Genomic DNA, 25,550 nt, shown 5'->3' with positions numbered 1-25,550 from the left:
TTCCCTGGAAATTCTCCATACAGCAAAGGAATTACAAGACAAGACAGATAAACAGAAAAATGTAAAAACAAAACAGTAAACTCTGCTTACGTAGTGCCTGCAAAACAAGAGATGTTGGAGATGACACAGAAGAAGCAAGCAAATCAGTGTAGTAAAATGATATGTTACAGACAACGGGAATTAAAAAGGTACTTGGTCCACTGAAACACTTTGGGTTATGAATGCTAACAACATTAGTAGACAATGTTTGCATTAATAAACAAGAGGCTCTGCAACCTATTCCAGGTGCTATGTTATGATTTATATGAAGGTTAGAGACTTAATGACAAGCAATACTTAAGGTGAGAGGGTTATCAAACAGAAAACTGCTAGTGACATTTTTTTAAAAACTGTCTATATTTGTTTGTGTGTAAATTTAGGGAAGTTATTGTTTACAGGGGAGGGGTATTAGATATGCACATTGCACAATTTTAATCCAGTGGGTAAAGGGTTAGTCTACAATCCTAAGATCCGGCTGTTGGCTAGGCATTGCTTGGAAGAAACAAAAGTTGAGACTTTGTTGCAGCAAATGTTCTGGTTTATTGTTGTATCTAATTAATTGGGGTCTGATCCTGCAGACGGGCACATATGCAGTCAATGGGACTGCTCTTGTGCATACGTGTTTGCAGTATGGCCCCTTAGTCAAAAGTTAGGCAGTTGTGCAGAGAAGCAATTTAAAAGCTGCTACTGTGAATGTGCCAGCATCTTAGCTAGTTAGACTTCTGTATTGTTCTCTAAAAGCTCTATGAACTTTTCTTTTGGGGTAAAATTCATCCCTGTGCAGAAAACCAGCACAAAGCCCATGGACCACTTAAGTCTCATTTACTCCCTCAAAATAGGTCTTAAGGCACAAGCCTTTTGTGCTGGCTTTTATTTCACCCTCTGTGTTAAATAAAAGCAAATCATTTCATAAAAGAAAGCCAATAGGATAATTTCCGATGCTTCTTCAAGTATAACAGCCATGTATTTTAGCTGAAAATTCTAATGGTCACAATCTCATCTTTAATATACCACAAAGGAGCATCATCCAGGCATGAAGAGATACTTTGCATCAAGTGCTGCAGTCTTCCTAGTTGCAGTCAGCTTGATGAAGCTTGGAGAGTGATGTCCACTGGCCAACAGCATTCACCATTTGACTGAAGTCATGCAGCCCCAATGAGCAGACTGACTGGCTAGTCTAATGGCGGAGCTACCCTTAACAGTTGGTTGCATGGGAAGGGTACAGCTTCCATTTTCCATCATCCTGGGGTTCTCAAGCAAATTGTGAAACCAAATATCTCCAGAGTTTGTGTTTTATCAGGTGTCCTTGATAATATAATGATTTTAAATATTACTACTTGTTACAAGCATTGCAAATAGATCTTTAAGTTTACTTCAAAATATAAATACAAAACAGCTGCACAGAACAGCAACTTATTCCCTAACAATAACAGCATTTTACTAAAGCACATTGATGACATCAAATCTTGTTTTCAAAGATCACAGATTCTTTGCTGCATCCAGTTTCAGGAGTGGGCTGTCAGAGAGAGGGCTCTGGTTTCTTGTTTAACTGCGTGACCATGGCCCCAAGGGATCATATACCAGTTGGGGATTGTCCTTCACACTCTGGTCATTCCCTCTGTCATGTCCTCCTAGCCCAAGCATGCCTTCTGTGCAGGGAGTGGGGGATGGCCAGGAGGGAAGTGTAGCAACTATCTCTGCTAGGTCTATACCTGCTGGGAACTCTTCCCTGCCAGAAGCATCCACAGCAGTACACTTGTGAGAGTTTGATCATTTAGAATGGAGCAGGCCTGAGAACGTGGCCTTATGTTTTTATGTCAGCTTCACAATCGTATGAGGAGGTAATATCAAGCATTTTATCTACAGGAATGATTAAATAATAAGTATTAGTAATACATACATAAATATAAACAATTATTTTCAAGTCATAGGCATTAGTCTCCCAAATAACCACATAGTCGTATTATTCTCTCCTTTGTCCTTCCTCCTCCTGTTTGTCATTGTTTTAAGGATAACCTGTGTAAGCTCAGTACCAACACGTACACATGTGCTTAATGTTAAAGTGAAGCACACACCTAAATGTTTGCAGGATTGGGGCCTCTGATCAGTGTGCTCTTTTGGGCTGGGAATCCATCTTTCTCTGTAGTGTGAAACTCCATTCACATATATGGCACCGTGTAAATAAGTAACAAATAATAAATGGTCTTCATCATAACTAAATGTGGTTTGTTTTTTGTTTGTTTTTTCAGAATAACCATTTTTCTGACTTTGTGGACAAGCAAACTGGTTACACAACTAACAGCATGCTGGCAACCCCTATTATGCAGGGCAAGGAGGTGCTTGCTGTTGTAATGGCACTTAACAAAATAAATGCCCCTGAATTCTCTAAAGAGGATGAAGAGGTAACTGTAGACATTAAAACAGGAACACTATTGTTCTTTTAACAATAAATATGGCTTGATATTTTGTCTTATTTTTGTTCTCTGTCATTTATAGGTCTTTAAGAAATACCTCAATTTTGTTTCTGTTGCCATAAAACAATACCATATCACATATCTCTACAATATTGAAACCCGAAGAAGTCAGGTAAAGAAGGATTTGTTAATGAGAACCTTCATTAGCTTTTTCTTATGTGAAATCATTACTAGTGACATGGTCTCGCTCTGTTCCATAGACAATACATAAAAACAAGGGTAGGATATATTTATCATGTTACAGAATGGTATTAACAGCCATTATTAATTCATTCTTTAATATCTGAAATGCATGAGGCTATGTTTTGTTTTCATCTGTAATACATTCTCTTTTCACCACCTGAATATTTATCCAGTTTTCTCTCATTGTAAGCAGATGCTTTTGTGGTCTGCCAACAAAGTATTTGAAGAACTGACAGATATTGAGCGACAGTTTCACAAAGCACTGTACACTATTCGAATGTATTTGAACTGTGAAAGATACTCTGTTGGTCTGCTGGATATGACCAAAGAGAAGGTAACCAGCATTTTACCAATTAATTGGAAATGTAGAATTCACTTAACTCAAGATCATTATAAAAAATTAATCCCTCTAACTACCTAATCTGTCTGTCATGTCTAATGTGCCTTTCTCCATGGAATTAATCCGCTATACTTTCTAAATATGGTTTCCAAATGACATGAGGCATGGACTATATTCAACTAATATAAATCACCAAAATTACATGTGAAATATATAAAAATAGAGCCAGCCATATATGTAAGGCATGCAGATTAGGCTCAGGTGGTTATTTTTATTTTTACTTCTCCCACCCACTAAAATGCTGAGAAAGCCATGCAGTTTTCTGGCATTAGTTTCACACTAACCTGCAAGTTACTTGCTAAAACTTTTGTTTGGTGTATGTTTAACAATGTTTTCTTCATACTGTTTTGAGATGTGACCAGACCAAGTAGGGTTATGGAGAAGTATAGCATAAATTATTGTCCATGCATTTCATGTTACCTATTGGTATGTAACTGAGAAATGCTTTGTTTTGTTAATTTGTGGGTAATTATTTTTAGGAGTTCTATGATGAATGGCCAATCAAGCTGGGAGAAGTAGAGCCTTATAAAGGACCAAAAACACCCGATGGCAGAGTAAGTATAAATGCTTCCTTTTTACACATAATAATTTTGGAATTTAGTTGCACAGGATAATTAATACATGTTTTTCTCATCTTTTCTTTAGGAAGTCATCTTTTATAAGATTATTGATTATATTTTACTTGGAAAAGAAGAAATCAAAGTCATTCCGTAAGTATTCATTATCAACTTGTTAACTATGTAGCAGTTAGCGGTGTTGCTCAGGTAGAACTGCAACATGTTTATATCTGTGACATTGACTTATTTAATCTCATTGTGTCTCTACAGGTCACCTCCTGCAGATCACTGGAGTCTTGTCAGCGGGTTGCCAACGTATGTTGCTGAAAATGGATTTGTAAGTTAATTGCAAAAAAAGAAAGTTACACATTTTATAGAGTTCTTTGATCAAGCAGAGACTTCAGAGGCCATCACCAAAACTTCCTTATATTGGCTAAAGGACTGGAAATATTCTCATATAGGCATTTATTATATCACACTGTCTCCAGGATTATAGCTGCCATGGAGAACAGGGGCCAATCAGTAGCCTGGAGGGACAAACCCTCTATGCAGATGACCTGTGAATCAGTGGATTTCCTGACAGATCTTAGGACATCTCATGGGTAGGAGGGCTTAGGTCTCTGACTCACATTGCAGGCATACAAATCCATTCTCACAAAAGAATGATCTGTCAGCAACTCAGCAAACAGAAACTTGTAGAATTTTCTGTTTAGTTTTAGTCCTGGTACAGGGTTATAAGCAGAAAGATGGATTGGCCCCAAATCTGAACCAAGACTTCAGCATGGTGTAAGATATTGTCTTTCAGTGGAAATACAAAATTAAAGGTCTCCATGTGTACTGTTGTCATTGCTGATTCTGTGGCACTTTTTCTAACAGTAGGCAGTAGCCCTAGTGAGCTGAGTTTCAACTCAACTATTTACTTCTTCCTAAAACTCCCCATGCAGTTTCAAATTGGATATAATATTCTTCTTTACGTCCTGCCCTAAAATTTTGCCTTCTTCCTGCATATTGTTAAGTAACTATCATGCTTAATAAAATATATTATGAGTACCATACACAAGGCAGAGTGTTTTCAGAACTCCCAGTGGCATATACCAGAATAGCTAATTCTACTTTAATAATAGTTAATTTTCTCTTAGAAAATGAATATGCCTTTTTAAAATGCCAGACTATGGATGTGAGTGTATATACTGCACCTAAACAATGGGGATTTTTTTTGTTTCCTTATATCACAGATTTGTAACATGATGAATGCACGAGCAGATGAGTATTTTTTATTTCAGGTAATAACACAGTATTTCTTTTATTGTAATTATTATAGGAAAATACCCTAATGCCATCTACCCATTAGTCATAAAGTTGATTGCACAAATATTCATACATTCCACAGTTGCGGAGGTGGCTGATAATTTTGTTATTGTACTTATTTGTGATCTTTGGGTACCAACTGTGACATTTATAATTATAATACCAAAATATTGTATGACTATTTTTAAAGAAATATGCAATAGGTCTTCTTCTTTTGGCTTGCTTGCAGAAAGGGCCTGTGGATGAGACAGGCTGGGTAATCAAAAATGTCCTGTCTTTGCCTATTGTCAACAAAAAAGAAGAAATCGTAGGAGTAGCTACATTTTACAACAGAAAAGATGGAAAACCCTTTGATGAATTTGATGAACAGATCACTGAAGTAAGTTTAATGAGACGAAAGATTTTGTGGATGATCATTTAATGTTAAGAGATATTTTAGTTAAGACTCAGTTAAAAATTACTAAAAGGATTATTTTAGGTAGCAATTATTCTTAATAGTAAAAGTATTTCCTTTAAAACTCTTTACACGATTGTAGTTATGATGGATTGTGAACTTTTTTCCAGTAGTGAACAGACAGCAGATACCATAAAAAATCATTCTAACAAATAAACAAAAAAACCCATATTAGATTAGTTAAGGATGGTCAAAATCCTTTAACTAACATTAATTAGTATTTGTAGTCTTCAGGGCAGAGATGACAGACCATCTGATTCACTGGATGTCACCCTTAAGACTCTGATCCTGCAAGGAGCTCCTTGAGAGCAAGGCTGTGTAAAGTCCCATTGACATCAGTGTGGTTCTGCACAGGTGCAAGTGTGCACCCATATACTGGGCAAGTCACTTAACCTCTGGGCACCTCAGACCCCCGTCTGCAAAATGGGAATAATGCTTTCCTATATTACATGGTTGTTGTGAAGCTGCATGTATTAAAGTTTGTGAAGGGCTCAGAGCATGGGCGCCGACTCTGTGGGTGCTCCAGGGCTGGAGCACTCACAAAATAAAATTAGCGGGTGCTTAGCACCCACCAGCAGCCAGCTCCCCTCCAGCGCCTCCACCAATCAACTCCTCCCCCTCCCTTCCAGCACCTCACACCAGCCGCGATCAGCTGTTCCGGCCTTGCAAGAGACATTGTGGGGGAGGCGGAAGAGCGGGGACCGGGCACACTAGAGAGAGGGAGCAGAACTGGGTGGGAAGAGGCAGGGGTGAAAGCTTGGGGAGGGGGTGGAGCGGGGGTGGGGCCTGGGGTAGAGCAGGGGTTGAGCTTTCTCGGGGCAAGGAAGGAAGCCAGTGCCTAGGGCTCAGAAGCTGTATTGGTAGGAGGCACGTAAGTACCCTGCTGGACATTTTAAGGAGTTCAAATTGTCAGTTTTCCTTTAATATTAAGCCAAATGAATTGTCACTACATCATCTCCATTTTCCCCTGTTTTGTTCCAGAGTCTTACACAATTCCTTGGATGGTCTGTTTTAAATACTGACACCTATGACAAAATGAATAAGCTTGAAAACAGGAAAGACATTGCTCAGGAAATGCTCATGTACCAGACAAAGGCCACCCCTGAAGAAATTCAGTCCATATTGGTGAGTGTCTTTCTAGTACCCCAGAATTCAAATAGGAATCTTGTGGAACAGAAACTTAAGTTTTCATTTATTTTCATTTTAGAAATACAAAGAGAAATTAAATGTAACCAGTATTGAAGACTGTGATGAGAAAGCCCTCCTCAAGATTTTGGTAAGTTATGAAATCTGATTCTTAAATTTCAGTAGCCTATTAACTTCAGTCTGTGATGGGACTCCTTTGTGTTAATAATGTGTTATTTAACCTTCTTCATACAACATATTTATATTAGTCATCAGCTCCAGGGATCTTGTGCAGGTGCCTCGTAAAAATATTTCTGGCAATATGTTACGTTCTCTCATACACAGATATTCAACCTATACACTTCCCATAGTACCAACCCACTAAAACAGCATCCTCCCTGGATTGTCATATGACAGTCAGTCAGAGGTAATGCAGGAAGTAAAGACTTTGTACTGTTCAAGAGGAGCTGAACTATCCAAGGATCATTACGATAGTATTCTGATTCAAAGAAAATAGACCAAATTCTATTCTAGGCTGCATGGTCAGCATCACCATACAGGGGTTGAAAACTGAATACATTGCTTGTATTGTTTGGTTGCCAGAAGTAGGTAAAAAGGGGCAAAATGCAAAATTAGGACCTAGGATTGACCTGAATGTTCACAAAGCAATCAATTAATTTTCAGTAAATAGACAACTTGCTACCTCTTTGCATAATACCTTTTGAAAGATGCTAAAGTCAGATAGGTAAGAGAGGGAAAAGAACAAGGATGAGTTAGGTGGTTTAAAACAAAAGAGACTTTGGGCTAATGTCATCTGTGTTGCATCTCTATCAGAATCAGCATCGTATCAGAAATTCTTTATTATTTGTATAGCATGAGCACCTAGCCACCGCAGTCTTTAACCAGGATTCCATTGCATTAGGCACTGTACAAAGCCATAATTAAAATTCACACCATTATGTTAACCAGTAATGGCATAATAGAGATCAAGAAAATAAACACCAAATGTGTTTTTGATATCTGGACAGATATGTTGCTAACATACACAGCATGCTGACTTAGGGCCTGATCTTCCAAACATTTAGGCACATGCTTACTGTCACTCACATGAGTATTTCCATTGAAAATTACTTACATTCTTAAGTGCTTGCAGGCTCTTATTTCCCAAAGAGAAAAAAGGGACTATCCTAGTTACTATTGCAGGCTGAAGGAGTTATAGCTGCCTCCCTAAAATGCATTGCTATTTGTTTTTCTTAATAATTTTAATTTTTTTTTCATTTTATTTTATGATTAATTGGATTGACTCTGCTCATTCGTCATTCAGTCTGCATGAATGAATATTACTGAGTTTTATATGGGAACCTACTGTATATAAGAATGGCAAAAACTCAATTTAAAGGTATAGTTGTGTGTATATTAGTACAACATACATCGAAGGAAGAGGAAATTGGCAGGACACCAGAATAAGAAGTGAATGTATAGGGCATGAAGGGGGTTAATAACAGCAGTAGCACACACCTGATGTGTTTCTATAATTTGTTAGGATTTGAAAAACTTTAGTTAACTGGCTTTTATTTACTTTGCCATGTAGCAGGAATTTATGGTTAAAGTTACAGACAATTATCAGTAAAATGAACTCTGCCTTTCCCCTACTTCCTCCTTCCTCTAAAAACATTGCAGATATCAGGTTTAGGACTGTACACAGTTTTTACAGTTGAAAGATTGTATTAAATTACATTTGATTATATAAGCACATCCACTAGTGAAATGAAAAGTATGAACAGAAAATTATACCTTCACATTTTAAAGTAAATTCATTTTAAATTTAAGACTTACAAAAATTAATAGCAATAATGCATTTTTAGATCTCTCCATTTGCAAATCAAGGTGCCTTAATTACCCTCTGGGGGCATCCAAGTGAAATAAAACACTGGAATGGATTTTTAAAACCTCTAGAAATGAAATTAAATAGCGTTTTTATACATCAGGGTATCAAGAACTGAAGGTTTGATATCTCATGCAGTGCCCTGGCTACATAGAAATGTTTAATCCTATAGGAAGCCTGGAATGTCAGATCACTAATGGGATAAAGCAAGCAGGTGTTTTCTAGATCTGCTGGCTCACAAAGCATTGGGCCTTAAAACTGTCACTGCTCCAGAACTGACCATTCTCTCTTCTTGAACTCAGAACTGAGTAAATATAAAGGGAAATTCCACATTTGGGAGAAAAGGCATAAATATTTTTGCATGTACATTAATCAATATTTACAGCAAATATCTCCAACCAAACAGCAACAATTGCAGAGGTGTGACATCACTGTTCCACATCCCATTCATTTCAATTAAGTGGGTACTCTAACTTGCATGTGCAGTTTCTTTTTTTGTGTTTTTTTAAACAAGAACATTAAATATAAAGTTATAGCATCAATACACAATGAAGATTCTCTTTTAAAGAGCAATCCAAATTAGAGTTCTCATCCTAATGTTGCCCACATTACACTTGTAATATATTCATTACCAGTTTCCCCATCTGTAAAATGGAATCTGACATTTCACTGACTTCCTTTGTAAAGGGCTTTGAGATGTACTACTGAAAAACAAGACTTATGATCTAGGTACTTATAATTATTACCACCACCAGTTATAGTATAAATATATATTTAATAGCTTATGTACAATGTGGACAAATTAAAGTTACTACAAGAGTCTTAATTTTTGCATTTCCTGACATTTGAGCATCATGAATAAATACGCTTGGTATATTATTTGTATGTGTATGAGCAACTAATATAAATAAAGCAAGTCATAAGTAAAAATAGAGATCTTTTGTGCTAATAACTCTAAAGGCTAGAGATCTTCATACACATTAAATCTGCTTTGTTGGTGGTCCCTCAGTGCAAAGCAATCTTAAACCAAGCAGATAGGGTAGTGGTCATTTCTGACAGTAGCTACACTTGCCTCTAAAATAAAGGGTATTCATGAGGGGAAAGAGCATCCACTCAGGCAGTCCTCTGCTGCCAGAACTGTCCCTTGGGGTGACTGGAAGCCAGTGTAGTTTAGAGCAGAGTTTGCTCTAAACTACACTAGGGACACAACTGGCACAGAACCATCCACAAGCAGGTAGGGAGGGGCAAATGACTGTGATGGATTTGGAGTTTCCTGTAATCTACCAAATACATCAGTTCTATGTTTGTCTGAGCATTGTTAAGATATTTACTGTACTTTAGCCAGACGGTAAAAAAACTACCCAGGAAGACAGGCAGTGGCCCAGATAAGAGTTCCTCAGAAAACACCTAGGATTATTAACTGATATGCTACTTCCGCCTCCCTGGTGAGCTTGCCAGACCAGCTTTTCCAGGACTAAGTCACCCACTCTGTGAAGGTGGGGAGATCAAAGGCTGAGAGGGATTTATAGGGACATTCTCTGAAGGGGAGAGGGATTGGTTTTGTGAGATGCTTAAGGGGAAGAAACTGCCTTCCAGAGGTTGGGAGTGTCTCAAGGTAGCTTAGCCCAACTAGGGTCTCTGCTAAAGGAAGGCAGGTCTTTAGTCAAGATAAACATGCACGTAGGCCTTTTATTGCCCTAAAAATACTTTTCTCTGGCTATACTGTATTCCTACTGATAAGATTCAGCAATACATAGTTTTAAGAAAGTTGTTTTGGGTCACTTTATTCACTGCTGGTCCTGAAGGGAAGAACTGCAGGTATTGAGTCCAGTCAGACTTGCTGAGTAATCTTTCTTGGTGGGAGAATCATGGGATTCTGCCATAGAGGGAAAGTGAGAGGCCTAAGACCTAGAGGCGGGTGCACTCAGAAGACACCAGGGAAGGGGGTCAGAGGTCCAGGTAGCCCTGAACTATGATCCCTCCCCACCCTCAGTAGCACCCATCATTTCTAGGGTAATAGTTGATCATCTGTCCCAAAGATTCACTGAAGTCCCACAGGTGAGGTATGTAATACAATAATAATAATAATAATAATAATCTGAAGTACAATAATTATATGCATAATTAAGAAATGCATTCTAAAATAAAGTAACCATTGGTTTTACCCAATATAGGGCTAAAGAAACTATAATTGTAATGTGGATTTTGTTGGAATACAGGTGGGGAAGAACTACCAGTCTGCAGGAAGCAATAAACGGTACCCAACCCCTCTGAGCAGAAAAACAGCAGTGATCTAAAGTACATATTATAGTTTAATATACAGTAGCGTGCATTGAAACCTGAGAGCTATGTACACATGATAGGCCTGACCATGAACTCTTTATATAGGGATAGAGTAAAAAAAGCAAGGAAAAAACTGAATTTACTCTAGTTTCCTTCTAACAAAGCAAAACTGTTGTGGTCTTTTTTTTTTTTTCCCTAACAGAGAGAGGAATTACCTGATCCAAAGGAAGTGGAACTTTATGAATTCCGCTTCAGTGACTTTCCCGTTACAGAGCATGGCTTGATTAAGTGCGGAATACGATTATTCTTTGAGATAAATGTGGTTGAAAAATTCAAAGTCCCAGCAGAGGTCAGATTTATTTTGTCATATTAGGTACATTTTTCCCCTTAGTACCAAGTTCTTTTAACTAGAACTGTCCCACAGTAAAATATTAGAAGCAACGGTAGCATACATTTGTTCTTAGCTTTTTACATATAAAACATTCTATATCTTTTACCTTTCCACTGTTCCGAGTAGATTTTTTCACAGATTCATAATAAGTATATAAAGTATGTTTATTTTAATTAGAAACAATGTTTCAGCTTTCCAAAAGCTGCATATTTTCCTGTAAAGATATGAAATTCCATCTTAATTTTACACACATTCCAGGACTTGGTTATATTTTAACACTATTGAGTAGGATATGCCTTTTATTTGAAACAGGTACTTACAAGATGGATGTACACAGTCAGAAAGGGTTATCGAAATATAACTTACCATAACTGGCGGCATGGATTCAACGTGGGACAGACAATGTTCACCTTACTAATGGTATGTTTTGTCACTGAAAACTTACCTTACGTTCAATTTGTAGTTCTTTTAAGTTCAACAGAAATTGTAAACTTCAAGCAGGTATATACTCAAAAAAGTCTCTCCTGCTTTATAGACAGGTAGACTAAAGAAATACTATACCGATCTCGAAGCCTTCGCCATGGTTGCGGCTGCTTTCTGCCATGACATTGATCACAGAGGGACCAATAATTTGTATCAAATGAAGTAAGTTCAGCTACACTGATTTATATGTACAAACACCTGTACATATAACATTTGTACCAGTAACTAAAAGAAAGATGTGAACATATCAGCACATGCAAAGATACAAACTATACTATTTTCCATAATTATTTGGAAAGTATGCACTGTGTGTTCAGCGCTATACAAAGCACATCTATCAAGAGGGTCTGACACAGAGTATTTATAACCTATATGAAAACACCAAGACATTGGGAGAGCCTGAGGAAGGAGTCCTCTTAGCTAATGTTTTTCGTAATTTGTCTTAAAGAGAGGGTGACCCACCTTTATGCTTGGATTCTGACTTCTTTTTTCAAGACTAAACATGCCCAGTTTTAACCTTTCCTCATAGGTCAGTTTCTAAACAGTTTATCCTTTTTGTTGCTCTCCTCTGGGCTCTCTCCAATTTGTCCACATCTTTCTTAAAGTGTGGAGCTGAGAACCGGATATAGTACTGAGGCCTCACCAGGACCAAGTAGAGCAGGACGATTAGCTCCTGTGTCTTATACATAACACTCCTGTTAATAGACCCCCAGAATATTAGCTTTTTTTTTTTTTTGCAACTGTATCACGTTGTTTATTCATTCAATTTGTGATCCACTATAACCCCCAGATCCTTTTCAGCAGTACTACCACCTAGTCATTTATTCCACATTTTATAGTTGTGCATTTTTCCTTCCTAAGTGAAGTACTTTGTACAGTTTTTTTATTGAATTTCATCTGCTTGGTCTAATTTCAGAGCAGTTCTCTAATTTGTCAAGATAGTTTTGAATTCTAATCCTGACCTCCAAAGTACTTGCAACTCCTCCCAGCTTGGTATCATTTGCAAATTTTATAAACGCGTTCTCCACTCCATTATCCAAGTCATTAATGAAAATATTGACCAGTATCAGACCCAGGACTGACCTCTGTGGGTCACAGTTTGACCATGAACTAGTCTTTGAGTACAGGTTTCAGAGTAGCATCCGTGTTAGTCTGTATTCGCAAAAAGAAAAGGAGTACTTGTGGCACCTTAGAGACTAACCAATTTATTTGAGCATAAGCTTTTGTGAGCTACTGCTCACTTCATCAGATGAATTCAATGGAACAGTGGAATGCATCCGATGAAGTGAGCTGTAGCTCACGAAAGCTTATGCTCAAATAAATTGGTTAGTCTCTAAGGTGCCAGAAGTCCTCCTTTTCTTTGAGTACAGATTTTCAACCAGTTTTGCACCCACTTTATAGTAATTTTATTTAAACCACATTTTCCTAGTGTACTTATGAGAATGTCTTGTGGGACTATGTCAAAAGCCTTACTAAAATGAAGATATATCACATCTACTACTTCTCCCCATCTCCATGGCCGGGAACTCTGTCAAAGAGGGAAAATAGGTTGGTTTGGCATGATTTCTTTTTAACAAAACCATGGTGGCTATTACTTATAACCATCAACTTCTAGGTGCTTACAAAATAATTGTTTAATAATTTGTTCCAGGTATCAAAGTTAGCTTGATTTTTCTATAGTTTTCTGAGTCCTCTATATTCCTCTTTTTAAAGCTGGGCAAAACATAGTACTTTTCTCAAGTCTTTTGGGACCTGAGCCATCTTCAATGAGTTCTCAAAAATAATCACTAATTATTACAAAATTGCTTCAGCTAGTTCCTCTTTACGTACCTTAGGATGAATTTCATCAGACCCTGCCAACTTGAATACATTTAAGTTATCTAAGTATTCTTTAACCGGTTCTTTCCCTATTCTGGCTTGCATTCCTTCCCCCTTGTTGTTAACATTAATTATGTTATGTATGTGGCCACAATTTACCTTTTTAATGAAGACTGAAGCAAAATAGGCACTAAACATATCAGCCTTCTTGATGTTGTCCTTTATTGGCTCTCCTTCCCCACTAACTAGAGGATCTACACTTTCCTTCCTCTTTCTCTTGCTTCTAATATATTTATAAAACCTCCTCTAATTGCCTTTATGTCCCTTGCTAGGTGCAACTCATTTTGTGCGTTAGCCTTTCAATTTTTGTTCCTAATTGCTTGTGCTATTCTTTTGTAATCGTCCTGAACAATTGGTCTGTATTTCCATTTTTTCTAGGCCTTCTTTCTGATTTTCAGCTAACGAGCTTCTGCTGGAGCCATAGTTGACTCTTATTATTCTTCCTATCTCTCCTTCGTATCAGGATTGTTTTTGGTGTTGCACCTTTAATATTGCCTCTTGGAGAAACTGCCAGCTCTCCTGAACTCCTTTTTCCCTTGGATTTTCTTCCCATGGGATCTTACCTACCTTTGCTTTGAGCTTAAGTCTGCATTTCTGAAATTCGTTGCCTTTATTCGCTACTCTGACTCCTTCCTGTCCTTAGAACCAGGAAATCTATCATTTCATGATCACTTTGAACTGAGTTGCCTTCCACCTTCAGATTCACTACCAATTCCTTCCCGTTGGTCAGAATCAAGTTTAAAATGACTGCCCCCTGGTTTCTTCCTCCACCTTCTGAAACAAAAAGTTGACCCCAACACATTTCAAGAACTTATTAGGCAATTTGTGTTTTGCCGTATTACTTTTCCAACAGATCTCTGGGGAGTCCCCCACTACTACCAGGTCTTGGATATTTATTATTTATTCTACAAATGCCTCATCTACCTTTTCTTGCTTATTTGGGCTATAATAGTCCCTCTACCATGACTTTCCACTCCTTTTATATTCACCCAGAGACTTCCAACTGGTCTGCCTCTCACCTCCTTTTGGACCTCAGAATAAGTGTATATATTCTTGATGTACAATGCAACACCTCCTCCCTTTTTTCTCTGCCTGTCCTTCCTGAACAAGCTGCACTCCTCTATATCAATAGTTCAGTCATGAGATTTATCCCATTCATTCATATTTTAGCATATGTACTAATACTACCAGTTCTTCCTGTTTATTCCCCTTGCATTTGTGAACAGACATCTAAAACGTCAAGCAGATTCCCCCCACCCCGTTATCACTCTGGTTGCTCCTATGGACCCTGTTGTAATTTTCTGTCTCTGCCCCCTTCCCGACTGAACATTTAGCCTTCTGTTAAGGTCTTTTTTTTTTATACCTGTGGGCTTTTGTCACCTGCCCCCTTTGAACCTAGTTTAAAGGGCTCCTTACTAGGTTGGCTAGGCAGTGGGTGAAGATGCTTTTCCCCTTCTCGGTCATTGTGGACATTCTGGCATGGACAGTGGCTTGAGCACAGATCCAGGGGGTCATGTGGGCATGGACTTGGGTGGCTTGCTCAAGCCACCACTTATGCCACAATGTCCATACCACTATTTTTAGTGTGCTTGCTTGAGCCGAGCTAGCGCTTGTCTTTCTACCTTGACTGGAAGGCATGTTCCCAGCTGCAGTGTGGACATATCCTAAAAGACCCCTACTGCCAAGAGCTGTGACTACAGCTCTTGTACACATACCCAAGCCACCTTTAATCTAGCTAGAGTGGCTAAATAGCAGTGAGGATGTGGCTGCACAGGTTTTCGTGCAGGCTTTAGCACGAGCTATAAAAGCTACCCCAAACTACTAACATTCCTAGCCTACACCAGGGTCCACACTGCCATATCTTTACTGCTGTATTTACCCACACTAGCTAGCTGGATTAAAGATAGCACAGTATGCCTACATGAGCTGCAAATCACACCTTCAATGGCAGTGTAAACATACTCTAAGCTACGCAGAGAAGCCCAGGTTTGGGAGGGTGCAAAGCTGGCTTAAGGCCACCTTAGCTTCCCCCTCCACTGTGCTGCAAGGTCTTATCCTAGAAGTTTTAGCTGGATACTCTGTGTAAGGCAAATGCAGTGGAGCAATGCAGAGAGGGCTGTGACATATGATCAATTGACAAAGTAGTAATTTTGGCTGTAGGGAGGCCAAATTGGGGGAAGATGTAGTAGTTAAGATGGGAGATTAAAACACTGGTCTATGGTGTTGTAATTGTCAGGATGAAGAGACAAAATAGGATTTTCAAAATGTTAGAGAAAGAAGTGGCAAGATTTAATGGCAATGTAGGTGTGTGGGGAGCAAATTCATAAAGACATTATCATGGCTGGAATGCAATAACAAAGCCTGACCTACTTATTTTCTTGTACAAAGTTTGCCAAGTCTTTGTAATATTTTGTGTCAAGTCCCCTTAAGATATTGCTGCCAGCCCACTACTCATAAGCAACTGTACAACAAACTAGTGCGATACAGAAAAACAATTTGGTAAGGAAACAGATTTCAGACTTATTTCAAGAGATTATTCTAAAGCTCAGTTTGCAAAATATTACTTTTGAAGATAAGCTAAAATACTGTGTGTCCCTTTAGGAATGTGATCAGACAGAACAGACTTATGCTCGCTACAGTGATCTAAAAAAAATAAGAGAGAGAGTCAGAGCCACAGTTGGTGTAAATAAGCGTAGTTCTGCTGATTGCAGTGGAGCTATGCCAATTTACACCAGTAAGGATCTGGCGGCCATAGCTCTGTGTATAAAATATTGTAAATGATGGGTGGGGCGGGGAGGTAGAGGGGTTTCCTTTTCACTAGTAAATGTTCGCAGTGATCCAATATGTATACACACTTAAATTTTATTTTTTTCTGCATTTTACATCATTGTGCATAACTAAGGCCCCACTTTTCATCTGTAGGTCAATTAAACTTTCATACATTCTTTCTCATGATATATGCTGTACATTGTAATTACTTGCTTCTGTGCATTTGCTAGCCAACAAGAACTCCATAGGCTCTCAGTCCCCAGTAGCTAGGGAACATAATAATCATGATCTTTAGGAGACTATCCTGCCAGTTATGCAGAATGACTTATTAGGTAACACCCCTCATCCTCTCCCATGAAGGAATTTTCAAGTTGTACTTTGTGGCAGTGGCATTAAGGGATTTTCTGATTATTGTCAGGGATTCTCCAGCTGACACAGGAGAGAGACAGACTGATTGCCCCTTACCTCTTTTCCCACCCCCACACAGGCTGGGGAGTAACACTCTGCAGATGAACTTTTGAACTCTGGGGCTGGACTTTTTTTTGGACTTTGGGTGATTTTTTTGGATTGCTGGACTCGAGAGACGTTTGGGTTGTGGGACTCAAGAACCCGAGGGAAAGGTTTTTTAATTGGGGGGAGGGGTAGCTCAGTGGTTTGAGCATTGGCCTGCTAAACCCAGGGTTGTGAGTTCAATCCTTGAGGGGGCCATTTAGGGATTTGGGGCAAAAATTGGGGATTGGTCCTGCTTTGAGCAGGGGGTTGGACTAGATGACCTCCTGAGGTCCCTTCCAATCCTGATATTCTATGATTCTTACTGAGCGTCACTCGGCCAAAGAACTTTAAAAGGGCTGAGGCCAGATCTTCCTACCAGGGTCCTCCCTGACTGAAAGGTCCATTCATGAGGTCAGCCAGGGTGAGCAATCTATGATAGCTTTACCACATGTACAGATTAATGAATGGCATGCACATTCCTCCTTGGTTCACCCCAGAAATTGACCTGTTAGCCAAGGAAAAGAAAAAGAAAAGCTAAGCATGGCCCATGTTCAAAACAACTACAATAAAGCATGAACATGACCCTCTCCCTCATTGCCCAGAACTCTAGTGTAGACTGGAATTACTTCTGCTTAACACTCAGCATGAGGTAAGAAGAAGGGTTTCTGTGGCAGGCTGACGATGTATGAACTTCCACAGACTGCGCTGTCATAAAGCTATAAGTACTTTCTGCAGGATAGGGCCCAAGGACATGAAAGGAATGAAATAGCATTGCATAGTCGACATGGTAGTTCCATTCGATTTAAGCAAACCATAATAAATTAGAAATGCAGTGGCACAGTCCACTTTGAATGATACCAACCAGAAGAAAGGTCAAGAGCCTACCAAAGTTATAAATACAAACAGCTGGATAATAGGTACATTTCTACACAGGGAAGGTGCATTGATTAAAGAAACAAGAACTACTAACACACAGGACAAAATGGGGTAAATTTTCAAAGGCACAAATGGGAGTTATGCACTTAACTGTTCCTTGTGTTTTTGAAACTCTCTCCCTTGATCTTTTCTCAGTGACAGTGCTGAAGGCATATACGTATTGTGTCATTTTTAACCAGGTATTGTTCTGTGTCATGCCACAGAACTAGGTTAGTCAAGCAATGTTAAACCATTTCGAACTCCCTCTGTGGAATATGCAGCTCGATAGAACGTTAATACTACAAACTTAAAACAGTCATAAAAATATGTATTCTGAAACACTGTAAACAATTATTTGTTTTTCAACAGGTCAGCTGCTCCATTAGCAAAACTTCATGGATCTTCCATTTTAGAAAGACATCATCTAGAGTACAGTAAAACTCTGCTACAAGACGAGGTTAGTATATAAGCACTTTCTACTAAAACTGATAAATACCAAAGCTCTTTTATAGATTCTGACCGTTCCAAGAGGCCTGGGTTTAACTTTGTATCTCTCTGATGAATTCATTACTCTTAGGTTGCTGGCTGGCTATTTTGTTTGAATTAGATTTCCAAGAAAATACTTTCTTAAAATTAGCCATATTCAAATAATGTTAAGGCTTTAACCAAAACTTACAATAGCTATGATGTTCAAAATAAACTCTTACACATGGGCTAAATTCTGGTCTCAATTATAGTCATGCAACTCCATTGACAGTGACAGAACTGTTGTCTAAATACAGTCTGAATAAGGACTGTAGGATTTACCCTTTACGCTTAACTCACACTATTAGAACTTTTTTCTACTTCTGCAACACAGTTAATGATCTGCAACACAAAATAAAATAATGCTTTAGGGATTAAGGCACTAGACTGAGATTCCGGAGATCTGGATTCAGTTCCTAGGAATGGTATCTGGTGCCCAAAGTAAGTGATTGGGCTGTGATTAGAAATAAGATTCCAGGCTCCCCCATACCCTCACTTTCACTCACAGTTGTTTCTGATTTCCCAAATAAAATCAATTGAACAGCTGGCACTCTTTCCCCTCCTTCGACAGCTCCTTTGCTGTAACTCCCACCACTAATTCTCCTTGCTCCTTCAGTTTTCCCTTCTTGGGACCCTGGTGTTGCTCCCAAGACACTGATCGTGAAACTCTACACTGAGACTGCTCAGACTTTTTGGGTATGTCTACACTGCAATAAAACACCTGTGACTGTCCTGTGTCAGCTGACCAGGGTCATGGGGATCAGGATACAGGGCTATAAAATTGCAGTGTCAACATTCCAAGCCCCAATATCTACACTGCAGTTTTATAGCCCCGTAGCCTGAGTCAGCTGACACGGGCCAGCTGCAGGTATTTATCGCTGTGTAGACATAGCCTTTGGGGATAACCAAAAGGCAGCTTCTGAGCATGTGCAGTGGAGAGAGGAGCTCATTTAGGATGTGGAGACCAAATAACCCCACATGTACCTTCCTCCCCAGACTGCACTTTATGGTGCTGCTTCAGAAGATGTTACAGATGCTGCTAGTCCCTCTCACCCTGAATGGTGCTGCACTGAAGGGCTGGAATCCTTCCCACCCCTGCTCTCCCCACTGTGCTGTTCAAGAGAAGTGGGTGGGGGGGGAAGAAAAGCATCAGCCACAAAGGTCATTGTTAGTTTGTTTAAAGAAATAAAGGAGAGGGTGAGGCTACTTCTACACTGCACACCTTTTGCGGGAGCAAGTAGGATATGTGTAGCTACACACTGCAGTGAAAAGCAGGCTGCCTCCACACTGCAGTTTGTAGCTACATATGGCAATGAAAGACACTGGCAGGGAATGTCTCTAACAGTGGGGAGGCAATGGGATACTACACTGCTAAAAATAGCAGTGTAATGGGGAAGGCACTGCTTGGGGGAGTAGAGAGACGCATAGGGTACATACTTGCAGGGTTCAGGCATGTCTTGACTCACCTAAGCAGTGCCTCACCGTCTACACTGCTATTTGTACCCATGTTGGGGGGGAATGTAGTGTATGTACTCCACAAAAGGAGTGTGCATTGTAGCCGTTCCTACAGACTTCCTGTGTGCCCTTCGACAAGTCAACCGCTCTCACTATGCCTCAATTTCCCACTTGTGAAAGTGTACTATTTCCCTACTGCACAGGGAGGTTGGCTGGATAAATCCATAAATACCTGGGACATGCTTCAACACTGTGGTGATGGGAAACTAGCTGGGAGCTTTATGAATAAAGATGGCCTCAAACATTTTTGAAAATGTTTTTCTACTTGTTTTTCATTCTAGAAATATCAGACCCTAACTTCCTCTTGTTGCTGGAGAAACTTGTCAAGATCTTTGGAGCTCCTGAATATTGATATCACAAGAGGCTGTAATCTGAACTGCAGCTCTCCTCCTCTCCCCAATTTAAGGGGGAAGAGAGAGAGGGGCCAACAAGCTTAAACAGTCTAAGAAATATGTCAAAGTCTGAGGCTATCAAAAGCTCAGTATCCTCATTCTCTTCAGTGGAGGGGAAGGAGAGCAGCAGCTTAGGTTAGAGTCACGTGTGATATATTATTAGTAGTACTTACATGGAAAAAAGAATCACTGCCCTGAAAGGCTTAAAATCTAGACACATGAAAGGCGGGGAATGTGGCTACAACATACAAGCAAATGAACATGGGGAAGAATTGGTCCTGCTGTTTTACATGTATTGTAGGTTATGTTGTTTGTTTTTAATTGTGTATACAGGTAGCAGAGTTACATCTTCATAACACCCCAAGAACAGAGTGGATCTGGGGTCTAGTGCAATCTGGGAAGATAAGATCTGGTCCGTGTACAGTTCACTGACATGGGGTAAAGCCCATCACACAGTCATAGGTCTCCTATCCCAGCCCCATCCAACCATCCCCTTTCCCCATGACTCCTCCAAAGGTAACAGATGTTTTCTGGGGTGACTGGCAGCCTGATCCTTCCTGCTCCAAAGGTGGTCTCTTTTTCTTAAGGACTTTAGGGCACTTGGTAGTCATTCCCTCCATCCTGCATCTTAAAAGAGGTGCTAGTTAAGGGCTTCTGCTCTCCAACCAATAAGGTTAGAGAGCAGTCACACCCTTCACCACTGAGTGAAATCACAAACACACCCACAGCCTTACTGCCAGCACTACTAAAGTGAAAGCAGGAGAATAATGCTCCATAATTCCTAGCTCTCAAATCCATGAATCCCCGCTGGGTTCCATACTACGGGCTTCAAGGATACTACAACACTAACTTTTAGGGGTTCCCCAGCTACTGTCTTGGAATCATCAGGCACTTATGACCCTGCTCTCAACTTAGCAGCAGTAGGAATGGGAACTTGTCCTCATCCTGTCTGCCCTCTGAAGTCGAGGATGGTTAGGCTGCTATCCATCCTTATGAATTTCAAAAGGCGACGGGGCCCTTGCCTAGGGTCATCCCTTCCCTGCCCCCTCAATCTGCAAGATGTATGAAGGAGCAACTATGCCCCAAGAGGAGCTGTACAGTAAGGGAGTTTCTGCTACCAAGGACACCAAAAAAGAGCTAATATAAAACAAGGTGGCCCTTGGGCAGTTCTTCTAGATTCCATTACTATAAAAAGAGCAGATCAGATATTTCACCCATCTAGTTTAGCCACCACAAGGAATATAGGAACTGCTTTATATATGTTTTCATAATCACACCTTATTAGAATCCACTGGTTTACATTCCAAGCAAATTCTTGTTTCATTTTAAGATAAATGCCACTCAATCTTTATTCTAAGAGGTTTGAAAATGGAGAACAGGTATGCATCTCCCAAAAACAATGTGGTCTGGATAAGATATGGGATGGGCAGGGATCCAGCCAATAAAAGATAATTAAACTTCATGGTGAGCATGTGTTGGCTGCACACTGCATCATGCAAGTGAAGACTGTAGTTGCTCAGATGTTCTCATAATTTACCATTCCACAGGAGCTCCAAAGCTACTTTCTATTTTGGTTTGTCCAAGGAAGAAGAAGTATTATTTATTTTAGAGAGACAAGGTGGGTGAGGTAATATCTTTTATTCAACCAACTTCTGTTGGTGAGAAAGACAAGCTTTTGAGCTTACACAGCTCTTCAAGCTCAAAAGGTTGTCTCTCTCACCAACAGAAATTGGTCCAATAAAAGATACCACACCTCACCCACCTTGTCTCTCCACAGTTCTGGGACCAACACAGCTACAACATGGCATATGTATTATTTGTTTTGTTATTTTACTAAAAATTCAAGGATCTAACTACCTCCCAATTTCAACTGTCCTAGACCAAGATATTCTAAGACATGATTCAACATTTGTAGGGCCTTTCAGAAAAAGAAGAAAGCCAGTGGAAATCTCACTCTTTGCAAACATTGTACTTGTATATTGCTTCAGATAACTCAAAATCAAATGTCTTACTATTGTCACTATACTATCACATCAATAGTAACAGAAGTGTTTAGGCTATGGAATATAAAATAATTTTGGTGTTCTTATTAAACCATCTTCAGCTCTCCTCACAGTACACCATAAGGTTACCTGTTTTTTTTTAGCTACACCTGTTTTTCCAAAACTGTACCTAACATTTTATTTTGATTTAAGGAACCATAGATGGCTGTATAGCAGGCTTATTGTAATATACTAAGGTACAGCCTGTAGAGTACAAACCAAAGGTAATTTTGTAAGAGGAACTGAATTTGTAAACTTTCCATCTTGCAGAGTTTAAACATCTTCCAGAACCTAAATAAGCGCCAGTATGAAACCGTTTTACATTTATTTGAAGTTGCAATAATAGCAACTGACTTGGCTTTGTATTTCAAGTAAGTATTAAATTATTTATAACTTCCTACTGAAAAAATTCTTAATCCTGTACAATTCATGACTGTAGTTTTTCCTAGTTATAAACAGATTATAGAGCTATATTTTAAAATGAAGTTATTCTGAAAAACGTCATTCTTCAAGCTCATTATAAGGAATAAGATTTTTTTTAATTCACTTGAGGCCTTTAAATCTCAAAACACAAATCATGAATTTTCTTACATGTCTCACACTGATATATAGCATATATTTATTAGGCCATCCAAACACACCTTCCATTGACAGTGCACACTATATTTTAAAAGGCACTAAATATGCTGATAGTGTAGTCCAATTGTAGTGTGTGTGTGTGTGAGATATTTTATGTAGCTATTCTGTACTAGAATCACTCATACTGAAATTGTCAAAATGCTGCCATAAACTTAAACAGGGATGGCCTATGATGTAGAAATTAAAGTATGATCAAAGAAATCCAGACATTAAAAAAAAATCTCCAGTGTAAAATGTGTCAAGAATTCCAATGGTCAAATAATTTGTCTATTTACTATCTTAACCAACCTAATTCACCACCCACTGAAGTCAATGGAAATATTCCCACTGACTAAAATGAATGCTGGATCAGGCCCTACGAGCGCTGAAGTTTTTCTAAAAAAGACACATGGAGCTCTTTTCCTTTAACTGTTTTAAGATTTGACACTTCAGAGTTGGCAGATAACAGGGAAGTCAACAAGTAATCCATATTCAGTGCACTTTTTATAATGAATGATAAATATTTCTAATTTTATTAGAATGTTTTGTGTGTGTTACAACTCTGTCCAGTGAGGTGAAACCTCTAAATGCAAATGAAGAGATTTATTAAGCAATAACTCTCTACCGCACCTCTCATCCAGAAGGATCACACAGCATGTTACTTAACCTCTCTTTATAAATAGCGATCTTTTCACCTTTTCCAGTGGATTTCTTTGCAGAATCAATCAAGAATGAAAATATGTAAACTCTGACAATATTTGGATAAGATTCAAGAAATAAAGTCACCACAAGTAGCAATATACAGATTTAGGAAATCTGTTGCTTTTCATATTAAAGCTTGACATATTGACAAAAGCAGTATGTGTCAGGAATCTATGGCCAAGTCTATGAGCTATATAATACCTAAATATAACTCCCATTAAAATAAATGGACTTCAGTGGGAGTTAGACAAACATACTATTTTAGAAAAGCATTAATATAAGAAGGACCTAATATGCAAAAGCCCAGCCATTTTTGGATACCAATACTTTATATATGAAATATTCATATATTTTTACAGGAAACGGACTATGTTTCAAAAGATTGTGGATGCAGTTGAAAAAATGCAAACAGAAGAGGAAGCAATTAAATATATATCTATCGACCCAACCAAAAAAGAAGTTATCATGTAAGTAGTCAGTATCTTACTCTTCTTTCAATAAGTTATCTAGGGCCAGATTTTTAGAAGTATTAAGGAGCCATAAGATGCAGATAGGCGCCTAGTGGGATTTTCAGAAGTGACTAGGCACCTAACTCACACTGGCTTCACTTTGGAGTTAGTCTCCTAGGCACTTCTGAAAATCTCACTAGGTGCCTATCTGCACCTTTAGGTGCCTGAATAAGTTTAAAAATCTGTCCCCTAGGTTTTTTCTCTATCATACTTATAGTATTTCTGTTTCTTCAAAAGGGCTATGATGATGACTGGTTGTGACTTGTCAGCTATAACTAAGCCATGGGAGGTGCAAAGTCAGGTTAGTATTTCAAAAAAATTGTATACAAATATTTTAATTTTGATTTCATACACATTTATATTTGCCCTCTCTCTCTCATTGCATCATCAGTGAATGACAATACAGAAAATTCATTTTATATTGCAAGTCTATAGATATTTAAGTGTAAAACAAAGCATAACCACTTGCATCTACAAATTGTGCCTGAGAATTGGACACCATTTCCTGGAAGCAAAGACGGATTAAGGCAATCTATGGCACTAGGCAGTCCATGCCATGAGCCCCCTGTGGCATCGCCCCATTGTCCCCACCTTCCCATTTGCAAATCGATTAGTATAGCTGTCCCTGCCTGTAGTATCCATTCTAGCTTTCTTTAAAGGATCCTTGATAACTGACTGTCACTCACTTTTATTTTATCAAAATTCTTGCCTTTCTTCTGCCAGTTTTAGGGTGCGGTTTTTACAATAGCATGATCTTAAACTAGACACCAACACACAGACAAATGTAGATCCTTGCACTATTTTAGTGTGATTAAGTCACTCTAAAATGGATTCAACAATATGGGCTTTTATGGCTTTGAAGGGATCATCTTGCACACTACTTAGAAATGCTGTCAGTGCTTGAATTATAGGTATCTATACAGACAAGATGGCTTTAATCAGAGCTGATCTCTCGGGTTACTTCCTTGAACAATTCTAAAACTAGAATTGGATTCTCTGTAAGGTTCCACTGGGATGGAACAGAGTCTGTGTAGATCCATAGTAACAAAAAGATAGATCCTTCACACAAAGAATGAAATCCTATTTATTTTCCCATTGGCATCTGAGTATACTAAAAGTAGAGTTTCCTGGTCATGACATCTTGAATCAGGTATGTAAGAGGCAGACCTAGCAAAAGAGCTATGTCAGGAGACATAGACATTCATTAGCCTGCAGATGGCTATTCTAATAATGTAACACAGTATACTTTATAATTAGGAGTTTTTATTATGTTGCTCTATTGTCTTGGAATACCATGGAAAATACTATTTTCAGCTATGTACCATTCATTGAGCATACCCAAAAATACCATCAAAATGGCAGATACCATCTGTTTACTAACAAAAGCCTCACACTGCAGCACTCCAGTTCTGTAATTCACCTATACCGTGTGTTAATGATCCCAGAAAGAACAGCGTGGAGTAGTTTTGTGTCTACACGTTCTACAATGATGGTATTTTGCTGTTTTTTATTTACCAGAATTCTCTCCTCCTGGAGAACCTTTCCAAATATCTCATGGATAGCATTGGTAGCAAGAAAACTTGCAGGAGGGGAGCTGGTAGCAAGGTTTCA

General features: G+C 38.8%; 1 protein-coding gene across 1 annotated transcript in view; it reads left to right on the top strand.

Annotated features, from left to right (window-relative positions):
• The window catches only part of PDE6C (phosphodiesterase 6C), a 55,723-nt gene that overhangs the window by 21,089 nt on the left and 9,084 nt on the right, over positions 1 to 25,550 (top strand). Inside the window, exons 2-18 of the mRNA XM_007053002.4 lie at positions 2,289 to 2,441; positions 2,536 to 2,625; positions 2,890 to 3,030; positions 3,576 to 3,650; positions 3,742 to 3,806; positions 3,924 to 3,990; positions 4,889 to 4,936; positions 5,191 to 5,340; positions 6,397 to 6,540; positions 6,623 to 6,691; positions 10,911 to 11,057; positions 11,412 to 11,519; positions 11,635 to 11,744; positions 18,006 to 18,093; positions 22,381 to 22,481; positions 23,790 to 23,897; positions 24,177 to 24,240. Coding sequence (XP_007053064.2) covers positions 2,289 to 2,441; positions 2,536 to 2,625; positions 2,890 to 3,030; positions 3,576 to 3,650; positions 3,742 to 3,806; positions 3,924 to 3,990; positions 4,889 to 4,936; positions 5,191 to 5,340; positions 6,397 to 6,540; positions 6,623 to 6,691; positions 10,911 to 11,057; positions 11,412 to 11,519; positions 11,635 to 11,744; positions 18,006 to 18,093; positions 22,381 to 22,481; positions 23,790 to 23,897; positions 24,177 to 24,240 — 1,728 coding nt within the window. The remainder of the gene's footprint in view (positions 1 to 2,288; positions 2,442 to 2,535; positions 2,626 to 2,889; positions 3,031 to 3,575; positions 3,651 to 3,741; positions 3,807 to 3,923; positions 3,991 to 4,888; positions 4,937 to 5,190; positions 5,341 to 6,396; positions 6,541 to 6,622; positions 6,692 to 10,910; positions 11,058 to 11,411; positions 11,520 to 11,634; positions 11,745 to 18,005; positions 18,094 to 22,380; positions 22,482 to 23,789; positions 23,898 to 24,176; positions 24,241 to 25,550) is intronic.

The sequence above is a fragment of the Chelonia mydas genome, chromosome 7 (assembly GCF_015237465.2).
Source record: "Chelonia mydas isolate rCheMyd1 chromosome 7, rCheMyd1.pri.v2, whole genome shotgun sequence".
Taxonomy (NCBI): domain Eukaryota; kingdom Metazoa; phylum Chordata; order Testudines; family Cheloniidae; genus Chelonia; species Chelonia mydas.
Note: the sequence above shows the minus strand (reverse complement) of the source record. Positions and strands in the feature narration are given on the sequence as shown.